General features: G+C 35.9%; 1 protein-coding gene across 1 annotated transcript; it reads left to right on the top strand.

Moving 5' to 3' along the window:
* Positions 1-740: 740 nt before the first annotated feature.
* Positions 741-4,739, top strand: LOC139848762 (uncharacterized). The gene is made up of 9 exons (XM_071838462.1): positions 741-816; positions 1,150-1,202; positions 1,487-1,585; positions 2,211-2,247; positions 2,331-2,503; positions 2,608-2,674; positions 2,826-3,928; positions 4,016-4,082; positions 4,363-4,739. Exons 1-7 carry the CDS (start codon positions 741-743, stop codon positions 2,948-2,950), a joined length of 630 nt encoding a protein of 209 aa, XP_071694563.1. The 3' UTR covers positions 2,951-3,928; positions 4,016-4,082; positions 4,363-4,739.
* The last annotated feature ends 8,639 nt before the right edge of the window (positions 4,740-13,378 follow it).

Below are 13,378 nucleotides of genomic sequence, written 5' to 3'. Positions count from 1 at the left end.
TAAATTGTAGACTAAGCTTAATCTAATGATGATTAATCATAGTTGGAGCACTAAAGATGAATCTCCAAAGGGTCAAGGGGGAATGTAGAGCTTCCTGGTGTGTTGGTAATGAAAAGAAGACAATAGATTTTGCTTTTTGGAAAAAGTTGGTCATTGTTTTATTTTCTAACTTTTATATTTGTGGCACTTGTTACATATGGATGGTGCACTAAAATAATTTAATTTTAATGGTTCGTGTACTTAATGTGCTAATAAAAACTTGTCATTTTGTGTCCATAAAATCTGTAAATGCAAAATTTGAAAGGTAAGAAAAAATCTTTATATCTTCCTTTCATAAATTTAATTACAAAAATAAAGTATGTGCCATTTTCACATACGAATAAAACATAGAAAATATACTTACCTAGTTACCTTATAATAGTGGCAAGAGTTAACCACTTGTACAACAAAATTATGATGAAATATAGTTGATCCCCCAACCCCCCACCACAAAATTTTAGCTAAAAAGGGAACTACTTAAGTTGGTCAAATGGGTTGCTCACTTGCTCTGGTATATCTTGCTCTAAACCGTAGCCCAAAAGCAGAATCTAAGCCCAATAGCCCAATAGCACAATCATAGCCCAAGGCCCAAGTCAATTGTTAGTTGTCAATTGATAATTAGGTCACTACTTCACTTCACTTGTTGGAAGATAAAAAGAAACGGCGTTTGTTATTTTGCACTGATTTTGTTGAACGAAAAAATGGCGAATTTGAAGGAGGCTGATTCCCCTCTCTCTCGTCGCATCGTCCTCTCTTTTCTCGATTTTCTCAACTCTGGTTCGCTCGCTCTCACTCTCACTATTTTTTATCATCGATAATACTGATCTTTTTTTGTTTATATTATTTTAGTTCAACTTTTACATTTAAGGTTTGCAATTATATTTAATTCAAAATAATCGTTAACAGGTTTAACATTTTCTGTTAGTTTGATGATATCCATTGATCGTTTCGTTTTAAGTGTACATTTAATTTGAAGGAACTAGTAAAACTAGGGTTTCTATGACAACTGAGACATACATTTTATTTTATATGTTCAAATTTAGTTCAATGTCTCTCTGTAGAAGCAATGATCGTTATTAGGTTTACTATTTTCTGTTTGAAAATTGACAGCTGCTCATCGCTTCATGTTAAGTAGTGAAATTAGGGAAAGTGGTGAAATTAGGGTTTTTATGAGCACTTAGACATACATACATTTTTATTGTGATTATTATTATTATGTAAATGCAATTCAAAGGGATTACTGTAAGATAAGTGGAGTAAGAAGGCTATGGAATGCAAAATACTTACAAATATTGAATGTGGTTGAGTTTTTTTTTACACGTGAAAACAAACTTATATATTTTTGTTTAGAAGCAAAAATATGTAAAAGTATAAAATATTACAGTGTATTTATATGACGTCTGCTCGGCTGGTATCATAATTAATTATTACTTATTGTATATTACAGAATGCTGTGATCAACGAAGAGAAGGGGGTTTATGATGTATCATCCACTGTTAATGATTCAGTGGTCAATTCCAAAAATCCCGAGGCCTCACAAACTTTGGTACTAATGTTCTGTAGTCCTTCCTATGTTTTGTTTCTGTTTTTAATTAGTTGAGATGGCAATTTGGACTGTTTGGGTAACGTGTGAAAACATGTTTGGTGGGGCTGATCCAGAACAGTTTTCATTATGTTCGTATTATAGTTTATTATTCATCAGTAAGTAATGTGTTAAGTATGTATTGTGTCAAAAATAAAATGCATTTATATTTTTTTTTCAAAAAAAGTGAGTTATACTCGCACATATAAGAATAACATTTCATTCTGCCCTGTTACAGATAAAATACAAACCAGCCAACGTGATTCTTTGTGTATATCAATCACTTATGTTGGTATCATAATTAATTAAAAAATCAATTCTTATTGTATGTATATCACATAATGCTGCTGGGATGAAAGAGAAGGGTGTTGATAAAGGTAAGGTATATATGTCTCTTAACATGAAAATGCATTTATATATTTTTTTTTAAAGTGAGTTATACTCGCGCATATAAGAATAACATTTCATTTTGTCCTGTTACAGATAAAATACAAACCAACCAACGTGATTCTTTGTGTACTTGTATCAATCACTTATGTTGGTATCATAATTAATGAATTAATTAATTCTTATTGTATGTATATCACAGAATGCTGCTGGGATGAAAGAGAAGGGTGTTGATAAAGGTATGGTATGTATGTCTCTCATTATAGTTGTTTGTAACATGAAAATAGTTTGTACTAATTGATTGACTTTCTGCTACTTTTAGACCCCGAGGTTGTTAATTCATCATCCAATAAGAAGAAGAAAAAGAAAAATAAAAGTGCTAGGAGAAAGAATCGGTCTGAGAAACTCTTGAAGAACACTGATGATAGTGGAGGCTCTTCTTCCCAAAATAGCGGGAATTATCCTAAGTTTGAACTTGATGATTATCCATTGGCAGTAATGTTCTCTCCTTTCTATGCTTTTTTCAAAAAAAAAAAAAAAATTTAATATATTCAGTATGTTTTATTTCTGATTATTTATTATTTACTTGCTATGTGTAGAGGGAGGAAGACCGAGACATGATGAAAATGATGAATGAGTATAATCGTCGCAATCATGCCATTATCGGTAAGTTTTTGATTCTTGTATTCATATGTTATCCTCCCATGTCAGCACATGAATAATCTCGTGGTATACTTTTGTTATTATTATTATTATTTGAATTTGAATTGAATGTATTTGTTAAGTATGAGATTACAATATCTTTCATAATTGGCAGCTGAACAAGGATTCGAAGGTGTTTCAGATCGACAGATAGGGAACCTTTGGGAAATTGTGAGATCTATAGGTCAGATGGTTGGTGCTGATAGTGTTCGATTATCAACAACACAACACAACAATTGACCCGTAGATGCGGCTACCTTTGAACGAACTTATGAGATTTGCATTTTGGTGGTGTTTGTTTGTAATGGAGACCACAAACTGGTGTAATAAATGGTTTGTCATCTAATATTTCAAGTGTTGTGAACTTGTTGTTGGCAACTAGGTTTCTCTAGATAATTGAACTTGATGCTTTTGGTATTTGGTATTAAAGTTTGTGACTTTATATGCAAATGTTTGCTAAACAATCTGGCTGGTCTTTGTATCCATGTTATTTTGTATCCATGTAAATGTGAATTCACCGAGAGTATATTCATTTTGATTAAGGAAATAAGCAATTGTAGATTGCTTATTGAAAATATCTCAACCTTATTCTATGTTCAGACACTTAAAATGATCCGTATATATCGTACCCTGCTCTGAGAAAAAACAAAAAGGGAAATTGGCGACGTCAAAAAAAAAGCCACGTTTATCAAGTGGTGATTTTGCCATGAAGCCCGCTATCCTATTTTTCTAGCATGAACATGGGATGTGTGGAGAATGGAGCCTCATTTACTTCTTGATATAAATGTGGCAGTAGATGATATTATTATGGAGCCTCATTTACTGTTTTCGAGCCTCAGTTGTTAATGTTGGTTGTATTCCTTTGTTTTCGTGTAAGCACATAATCAAACAAACATCTTAAAGAAGGTTTACAGCCTGCCACAGGGAACTGAGTATACACAATACACGCTAATTCCATCACTACAAAGATACTGGTCATATCAATGGTCAGAGCAGTAAATGCACCTCCAATTTAGTTCGACAGCACCATCCCTTGCTACTTTTAGACCACCTCGAGGTTGTTAAATCTTCCAAGAAGAAGAAGAAAAAGAAAAAGAAAAATGGGAGGAGAAAGGATTAGTTCGAGGAACCTTTGAAGAACACTGATGATAGTGGAGGCTCTTCTTCCCAAAATAGCGGGATTATCCTCAGTTTAATCTTGATGATTATCCATTTACAGTAATGTTCTCTCCTTCCTGCAATATGATTTTTTCAACCTTTTTTTAAATTCTATATGCTTCTTCTGATGATTTACTTGTTATGTAGAGGGAGGAAGACCGAAACATGATGAAGATGATTAATGAGTATAATCGTCGAAACCATGCCATTATCAGTAAGTTTTGATTCTTGTGTTCATATGTTATCCTCCCATGTCAGCATATATATGGATATAATTAATGAACAAATTTCACATATAAAATTAGAGAGTACATTCATTTATATAAGTAAGGAGGCATCATGATATGCCCATTTAGTGAACATGTTGATTGATAACATTAATTTATGAATTGCACATGAATATTACTCTTGTAGTATACTTTTATTATACTGTAATTTGATTTGAATGTATTTAGTAAGTATGAGATACCAAATCTTTCCTAATTAATTGGCAGGTCAGCAGGGATTCGATGGTGTTTCGGATCGACAGCTAGGGAACCTAAGTGAATATCTGAGATCTGTAGGTCAGATGGTTGGTGCTGATAGTATTCGAATAACACCACAAGACAACAACAACATGAAGAAGATTTGGTGCTCTAGATGCCGTCAATTGACCCGTGGATGCCGCTGCCTTTGAAGTTATGAGATTTGCATTTTGGTGGTGTTTGTTTGTAATGGAGACCAGACCACAAACTGGTGTTGTCAAGGGTTTGTGATCTACTAATATGTTGACTGTTATGAACTTCTTGTTGGCAACTAGATAATTGAACTTGATGCTTTTGTATGACACTCCGTAGTAGTTTCCGTTTAATAATATGTTAACCTAATAATTGAACTTGATGCTTTTGATCATTCTTTAAAATTCCCACTTCAAATCAAATGGAGTGTAAGTTATAGAAACTCTTTAATCAGTAATTAGCGGAGTTAATAGGAAGCTGAAACTTTTAAAGGTGTTGCCAGCAACTTGATTGTCGTGTTCCTTGTTAACTACTTTATTTTTGTTATTATTAACCATCCCTAACATGATTTGAATCAAGCTCAAGTGCTAGTTTAACACTACTACTCTGCTTATTAGAGGGATTATTATATGCGGTTTTGAATACTATTGTGCTTAATGGTTTGAAATAATAACTGGCATGTCACATGTTCTGTAAGCCTTGAATGGAACCGAAAGATTTAAAAGCATTTTTAATAATGTTCGGGTTTGAAAATTTGGAGAGTACTCCGATAAAAATGGTGGATTTCCCAAGGAAAGAAGGTTGGGTTGAATTTTTGCAATTGGAAGCAAAATGATGATAGTTTTAAGGTTGATGTATGAAGGATATGGTAAAAAGGTTGATCTACACCTTTCAATAGAAAAGGTACACAATGCACACTCTAATCTCTATACATAAAAGCAAGAACAAAGTAAAAATATTTCCGTATCTAGTTTCCCAAATCTTGAGAATATGAGCCTAGAAAAGGATTTTGCTAGTGTCCAGGGGATTGGTTCTCCTTACCAAAAATTGCCCATTTGATTTCAATGAAAAGGAGTTTCCCTCATTGTCTCCTAAGTCCTAAACATCCTAATATTTGTCTTTCTAACAAAGATTCCTCTTCAAAAAAACAAATCGTTTCCAACAAAAAATCAATCACTTATGCTGCTAAAAAGTTAAAAACCAATGTGTTGATAAAGAATGTCGTGGTTATTGTGGTGCTATTCGTAAAAGAGGAGATAATGTTAAGCTCGCTAATGACAAGGGTATTTTACCCAAATCCGCTTCAAAAAAAGATGAGACTTTAAGGGTGCAAAAAGTGGCCCAGGTTACTACAAATAAATCACCTAAATTCGATAAGGTGAGTGAAATCGGAAATAAATTTCATCAGGGGTCAACTTATGACATTCAGTCGGTTAATATTGAAAGAGAAGTGGCTGGGAAAAGTAAATTGACTTATAAAGAAGAACTTCAAAAAATTCAATTTTTTTATTGAAAAGATGGCCGCGGAAGAGTTGCCAAACAAGTTGTGAAAAGCATGATGTTAGTCTCACGGAACACCCGGCCCCGAAAACAAAAAAAAAAAGTGGTTCGTTTGACGGGTTCAATGGTCGATCACTTTCAAGCTCAATGTGTAGTGACCCGAACTTTTCCATGTTTATATATATTAATTGAGATTGATATTTACATGATTAAATGTTTCCAACGTGTTAAGCAATCAAACTTGTTAAGACTTGATTAAATGAAATAAGTTTCATATAGACAATTGATCACCCAAGTTGACCGGCGATTCATGAACGTTACAAAATTGTAAAAACTACATGTTGTGGTATATATAGACATATATATATGGTTGACATGAGATTATGATGAGTAAGTATCTGTAACGACCCGTCAAAATCGCTATTGACGCGGCACGTTAATCATTGATTCCACAGTGAGGTTTTGACCTCTATATGATACGTTTTGATAAAATATTGCATTCATTAAAATAAGTGACTTTCTAAACATAGAAAGTTATAAACATGTGGGCGAGTGCTTAGGTATAAGCAAAACCCCAAAATACATAAGTCTTTAATTTACAGGTTGACATCACAGTCCAATTATTTATTACACAGCGCAGTTTTATTTTGAATGCAATAAACTTTGTACAAAGCATGAGAGACTCCATGCAGGCAACAAGCACATCACAGCGGAAGCATTCTAAGGACCTGAGAATAAAACATGCTAAAAAGTCAACACGGATGTTGGTGAGTTATAGGTTTAATTGCTCGAGTCATAAACATATATAAAGATAGACCACAAGATTTCAGCAAAAGTTTATCAATAGATTCTACGTAACAGAGCACCCTGGTAACTAAACTTAACGCTATAGTGATAATTACCCCATTCGTTTTAATACACGCAAACCAACGTGTCTTAAACTCAAATAACATACGTCCGTTGAAAGGCTAGCGCTCTAGCTCGGACGGGGATGTCAAGCCCTATGGATCCATATACAATTATTCGCGCCCACCAGTCCATATCCTATGCACTGGCAGCTACTAGTTACCAAAGCTAAGGGATTTTCGGTTTAACTCAGTGTAGAATTTTGTATGTACTTGTGTCTTATTGCGTTTAAAATAAATTGCATGTATTCTCAGCCCAAAAATATTTAAAGTATTTAAAAAGGGAGACTATAACTCACAGTTCAATATTGTAGGCAAATTGCGTAGACGTAATGATGGTAGACGACTGTATGGTTGGTCTTGGATTCAAGAACAATACCCCGAACAATACCCAATATTTCCTTATTTTAAAACGGTTTGAAACCCGAATTAAAAATACCCTCGAATATACTTTATTATTATTAAACTTAAAATTAAAATTATAATTATAATTATAATTATAAAATAACGTACATATATATTTATGAAATATTTCGTCGAGCAAAACTGACCTTTTATAGTACTTTTCAATTTACTGTAGCTCATGCGATCGCATGAGTTTTCAGTGTTTTTGCCATGCGATCGCATGGCCTCCTTTTCTGTTTTTGTTTGCTAGTTCGTCGACATCAAATAGTGTACTGTAGCAAATAGTGTTTTACTGTAGCAAATAGTGTTTTACTGTAGCAAATCACTGTAGCAAATAGTTTTCACTGTAGCACTGTAGCAAAATACGGTTTCACTGTAGCAAATAGTGTTTTACTGTAGCAAATTGTGTTTTACTGTAGCAAAGTAATTTTTACTGTAGGAAAGTCGTTTTTACTTGTACATATATATATACATACATATAATTGTTCATGAATTGTCGAGAGTAGTCAAAGGTAATTGTATATATGTAACAGTTCTAAAATTTTGAGACTCAATCTAACAGACTTTGTTTAACGTGTTAAAATAATAAATCGTATAGAGAATTGGTTTAAATAAGTCAAAAATTTTCGGGTCATCACAGTACCTCCCCGTTAAAGAAAATTTCGTCCCGAAATTTTGAGTAGTACCTGTTTCATGAGCGATATCAGTGAACAAATGTGGATACTTTTGCTTCATCTGATCTTCACGTTCCCAAGTAAACTCGGGTCCTCGTCTTGCGTTCCAACGAACCCTAACTATCGGTATTTTGCTTTGTTTTAATTGTTTGACCTCACGGTCCATGATTTCAACAGGTTCTTCGATAAAATGGAGTTTATCATTGATTCGTATTTCGTCAAGAGGAATTACGACATCCTCTTCAGCTAAACATTTCTTCAAATTTGACACGTGAAATGTGTCGTGAACACTACTAAGTTCTTGTGGTAGCCTTAATCGATAAGCAACTGCTCCAATTCTTTCGGTGATTTCAAAGGGTCCTACGTACCTAGGACTTAGCTTTCCTCGTTTACCGAATCGTACAACGCCTTTCCAGGGTGACACTTTCAACATGACTTTGTCGCCCACTTGAAATTCTAGCGGTTTTCTTCTTACATCAGCATAACTCTTTTGGCGACTCATGGCCGTTTTCAATCGCTGTTGTATTTGAATGATCTTTTCGGTGGTTTCGTGAATAATTTCTGGTCCAGTAAGTTGTCTTTCTCCTACTTCACTCCAACAGATATGAGATCTGCACTTTCTACCGTAAAGTGCTTCAAATGGTGCTGCGTTGATGCTCGTATGATAGCTGTTATTGTATGAAAATTCTGCCAACGGTAAGTGTCGATCCCAACTGGTTCCAAAGTCAATCACGCATGCCCGTAACATGTCTTCCAATGTTTGTATTGTTCTTTCACTTTGACCATCTGTCTGTGGGTGATAAGTGGTGCTCATATCTAATCGAGTTCCCAATGCTTTTTGTAATGACTGCCAGAAACGTGATGTGAATCGGGTGTCGCAATCAGATATGATAGAGATGGGTACACCATGCCTGGAAACTACTTCCTTCAAATATAGGCGTGCTAATTTCTCCATACTGTCTGTCTCCTTTATTGGTAGAAAGTGAGCTGATTTAGTTAGACGATCAACTATCACCCAAATAGTATCATGACTACTTGCAGTCCTTGGCAATTTCGTAATGAAATCCATAGTTATTCTTTCCCATTTCCACTGCGGAATTTCTGGTTGTTGCAGTAATCCTGACGGCTTTTGGTGCTCAGCTTTGACCTTTGCACACGTCAAACATTTGCTTACATAAGTAGCAATTTCTGTCTTCATATTAGGCCACCAATAAAACTTCTTGAGATCGTGGTACATTTTCCCGTTTCCTGGGTGAATTGAGTACCTCATTTTGTGTGCTTCATCTAGTACTAGTTGCCTTAGATTACCATATTTTGGTACCCATATCCTATCAGCAAAATACAGGGTTCCATCGGCTTTTACCTCAAGCTGTTTTTCTAACCCTCTGCTCATTTCGCCTTTTTCATTTTCTTCTTTTAAAGCTTCTAACTGTGCTGCTTGAATTTGCTTTGTTAGATCGGTACGAATTGTAATATTCAAAGCTCGGACCCTAAGAGGTTTTACTCTTTCTTTTCGACTTAAGGCATCAGCTACAACATTAGCCTTTCCGGGGTGGTAACGGATTTCACAATCGTAATCGTTTAACAACTCTACCCAGCGACGTTGCCTCATATTGAGTTGTTTTTGATCAAAAATATGCTGAAGACTCTTATGGTCAGTGTACACTGTACACTTGGTGCCATATAGATAGTGTCTCCATATTTTGAGTGCAAAAACTACAGCTCCAAGTTCCAAATCGTGTGTTGTATAGTTCTTTTCATGAATTTTTAGTTGTCGTGAGGCATATGCGATAACTTTTGTGCGTTGCATTAATACACATCCTAAACCTTGGCGCGAAGCGTCACAATAGATCACGAAATTATCATTTCCTTCTGGTAATGACAAAATGGGTGCGGACGTTAACTTCTTCTTTAACAACTGGAATGAGGATTCCTGTTCCGTGGACCAATCATACTTCTTTCCCTTTTGAGTCAATGAAGTTAAGGGTTTGGCGATTCTAGAGAAATCTTGAATGAATCTTCGGTAGTAACCAGCAAGACCTAAGAATTGGCGGATTTATGTTGGAGTCTTCGGTGTTTCCCATTTACTAATGGCTTCGATCTTGGCAGGGTCAACTTTAATTCCATGTTTACTGACAACATGTCCCAAAAATTGTACTTCTTGTAACCAGAAATCACACTTCGAAAATTTTGCGTACAATTCTTCTTTCTTGAGTATCTCTAGTACCAGTCTTAAGTGTTGCTCATGTTCTTCCTTGTTCTTCGAGTAAATCAATATGTCGTCGATAAAAACAATGACAAATTTGTCTAAATACGGTCTACAGATGCGATTCATTAGATCCATGAATACTGCTGGAGCATTAGTCAATCCAAAAGGCATGACTAGAAATTCATAGTGACCGTAACGGGTTCTGAACGCGGTTTTAGGAACATCTTCTTCCTTCACTCTCAGCTGATGATATCCGGAGCGTAGATCAATCTTGGAATAAACACTTGATCCTTGCAATTGATCAAACAAATCATCAATCCTCGGTAATGGGTACCGATTCTTGATCGTTAATTTGTTTAATTCTCGGTAATCTATGCACATTCTCATAGATCCATCCTTCTTCTTGACGAACAGAATAGGAGCACCCCAAGGTGAAAAACTAGGACGAATAAATCCACGGTCCGATAATTCTTGCAACTGGTCTTGTAATTCTTGCATTTCTGAAGGTGCAAGTCTATATGGAGATCGGGCTACAGGTGCAGCTCCTGGTATGAGATCAATCTGGAATTCTACACATCTGTGTGGAGGTAGCCCCGGTAATTCTTCTGGAAATACTCCGGGATATTCTCTTACAACCGGCATGTCATTAATGCTTCTTTCTTCAGTATCGATCTTCTTTACATGTGCCAAAATAGCATAACAACCTTTTCTTATAAGTTTCTGGGCCTTCATACAGCTGATAAAGTTCAGCTTTGAGTTGCTCTTCTCCCCATAAATCATTAATGACGTTTCATCCTTACGAGGGATGCGAATTGCTTTCTCAGCGCAAACAACTTCCGCTCTTGTTTTGGACATCCAGTCCATGCCAACGATTACGTCAAAACTTCCTAATTCTACGGGTATCAAATCGATTTTGAAGGTTTCACCAGCGAGATTCATTTCGCAACCATGGCAAATTTTATCGGCTTTTATCAGTTTACCATTAGCTAATTCAATAGTATATTTATCGTCTAGAGGTAATGATGCACATTTTAGTTTAAAACTAAAGTCTTTACACATATAACTTCTATCAGCACCCGTATCAAACATAATAGAAGCTAGTTGATTATTAACGGTAAACGTACCCGTGACAAGATTAGGATCCTCACGTGCTTTACTGGCACTAACATTAAATGCCCTCCCACGTGCGGGTTCTTTGTTCTTCTCCTTATCAGGGCATTGATTTATAAAGTGACCAGACTTCCCGCATCCAAAACATTTCTTGACATCGGTCAGTTTTGTCTTTACTTCAGAAACGGTGGCATAACAATCTTTCGCCACATGTCCTTTCTTGTTGCACTTATCACAGACCACTTGACAATAACCTGCATGATGTGTGTAACATCTTTTGCAGAACGGATGGGGTCCCTTATAGTTTGGACTTGCAGTTGCCCCATCTTGTTTACCTTTAAAAGTTTCTTGTTTCTTCAGGTGAGTACTTTTGCCCTTATAGTCTTCCCATTTCCTCTTTCCTTCAGTTGTCTTGACTTCGGTAATTGGTGCCTTAATCGAACTCTCTGTGATCTGGTCCATGAGTTGGTGTGCCATTGTCATGGCTTCCTGCATCGTATTTGGTTTGGACGATGTAACATTTCCTTTGATATTGATCGATAAACCGTCAATATACATTTCTATCTTTCGTTTCTCGTTTGGCACCAATTCGGGACACAACAAGGCTAGTTCCATGAAACGCTTTTCATAGTTATTGAGATTCGCGCCGATAACCTTCAGATTACGTAACTCAGATTCCATTTTTCTGATCTCGTTTCGAGGACAGTACTCCTCGATTAGCATCTTTTTCAGTTCTTCCCAAGAGATATCATATGCCGTATCTATTCCTTCTGCTTTAGCATAATTGTTCCACCAAGTAAGTGCACCATCTTGCAACGTGCACGAAGCATACTTTGACTTGTCTTCGTTCGCACAATTACTGATTTTGAAAACGGACTCCATCTTTTCAAACCTTCGGGTTAGACCGACTGGTCCCTCAGTTCCACTAAACGTCTGTGGTTTGCATCCTTGAAAAGTTTTGTATGAGCATCCGTTTCGTGAGTTTGTGTTTACGGCTGCTGCTTTGGCTGCTGCTTCGGCTGTTGCTTTTGTTGCTTCGGTTGCAGCAATTCTTTCATTCACACGTTTCTCGACTAGTTGCTCAAACTCAGCATCCGACATTTGAGACATGTTTCTTCAATAAACACAACAGATATAATTTAATCATATAGAATATTATAGGTAAAATGAGTTGTCAATAGTTAATCGTAGCATATTAATAATATGAACCAATTATTATAAAAGCCTTTTCTTCTTATTAGCATTTTATAATTATTTCCAGGGTATTACCTACCCGTTAAGTTCATACATAATAGCTAGTACAAGGAATTAACTACTAAAATCCTAATAATTTTCCACTATAAAAAATTATAGCGAGTTACTACATTATTATGTAATAATAATAATAATAAGAAGTAGTAATAATACAAATAATCATTCCATGCATTTATTATTAATAAACCAAAATAATACAATACCATACAATACTGATATTTTACATATGCTTATTTTACATAACAAGATAGAGTAGCACACATAAGCAATAAAATAGCGCATGGAAGATTTATGGTTGCGAGGTCGTTCATTCAGAACTATCAGAAACTTCTTCCCATTTGGTTCTCTCTGCCAATTGTTTGTGTGCACATGGTCCGACAGACATTCTGGCAGTGTATTTTATTTTTAGTTGGGGTTTTGAGGTACCCGTTACCTCAGTGGGTTTAATACAATAAGGGTGGTTACGGATCGAATGGTCCTGTTCTTTTTTAATAATTAAGGACATTTTATTATTGTGGTTGTTTTTATTATCTATAGCAAGTTGGAATTTCTCCTTAGTGATCTCTTTTATTTCATTAGCGAAATCCTCCTCCTTACTGATCTCGTCTGATGACGAACTGTCTGAGTCATGTGTAGGAGAATATGATGACGAACTGCAAGAATATGTACCGGTGGTCATGAACCGAAATCTGCCAGGCGTAATCGGCACAACCCGCCCGTCGGCGGTATATCTGGACCAATGTCCATATTTGTTTAGAAATGGACGATCCTCTTTTACTCCAGGGATCATGGGTCCATGCCAACGATACTGTGGCTCCGGAAAACTAAAGCTGGGTGGAGCTGGAACCTCCTCTGGGTTTACCGGGAGTTGAGATTCCCCGGCTAACACAATTTCTTCTTTAATAGGTATTGGAACGCCCTTTTCAGTTGTGGATAGAATAGATTCAGTGTCCGAT

This window comes from Rutidosis leptorrhynchoides, chromosome 5 (genome assembly GCF_046630445.1).
Source record: "Rutidosis leptorrhynchoides isolate AG116_Rl617_1_P2 chromosome 5, CSIRO_AGI_Rlap_v1, whole genome shotgun sequence".
NCBI classification, from domain to species: Eukaryota; Viridiplantae; Streptophyta; class Magnoliopsida; order Asterales; family Asteraceae; genus Rutidosis; species Rutidosis leptorrhynchoides.
The sequence above is the reverse complement of the archived record's forward strand: the minus strand, read 5'-3'. Positions and strand labels throughout refer to the sequence as shown.

Excerpts from the sequence above, each read along its gene's own strand:
- LOC139848762 (XM_071838462.1), top strand. The coding sequence starts at position 741 with ATGGCGAATTTGAAGGAGGCTGATTCCCCTCTCTCTCGTCGCATCGTC. Across the intron at positions 2,248-2,330 it reads AGAGAAGGGTGTTGATAAAG|ACCCCGAGGTTGTTAATTCA; the intron begins GTATGGTATGTA and ends TGCTACTTTTAG. Across the intron at positions 2,675-2,825 it reads TCGCAATCATGCCATTATCG|CTGAACAAGGATTCGAAGGT; the intron begins GTAAGTTTTTGA and ends CATAATTGGCAG.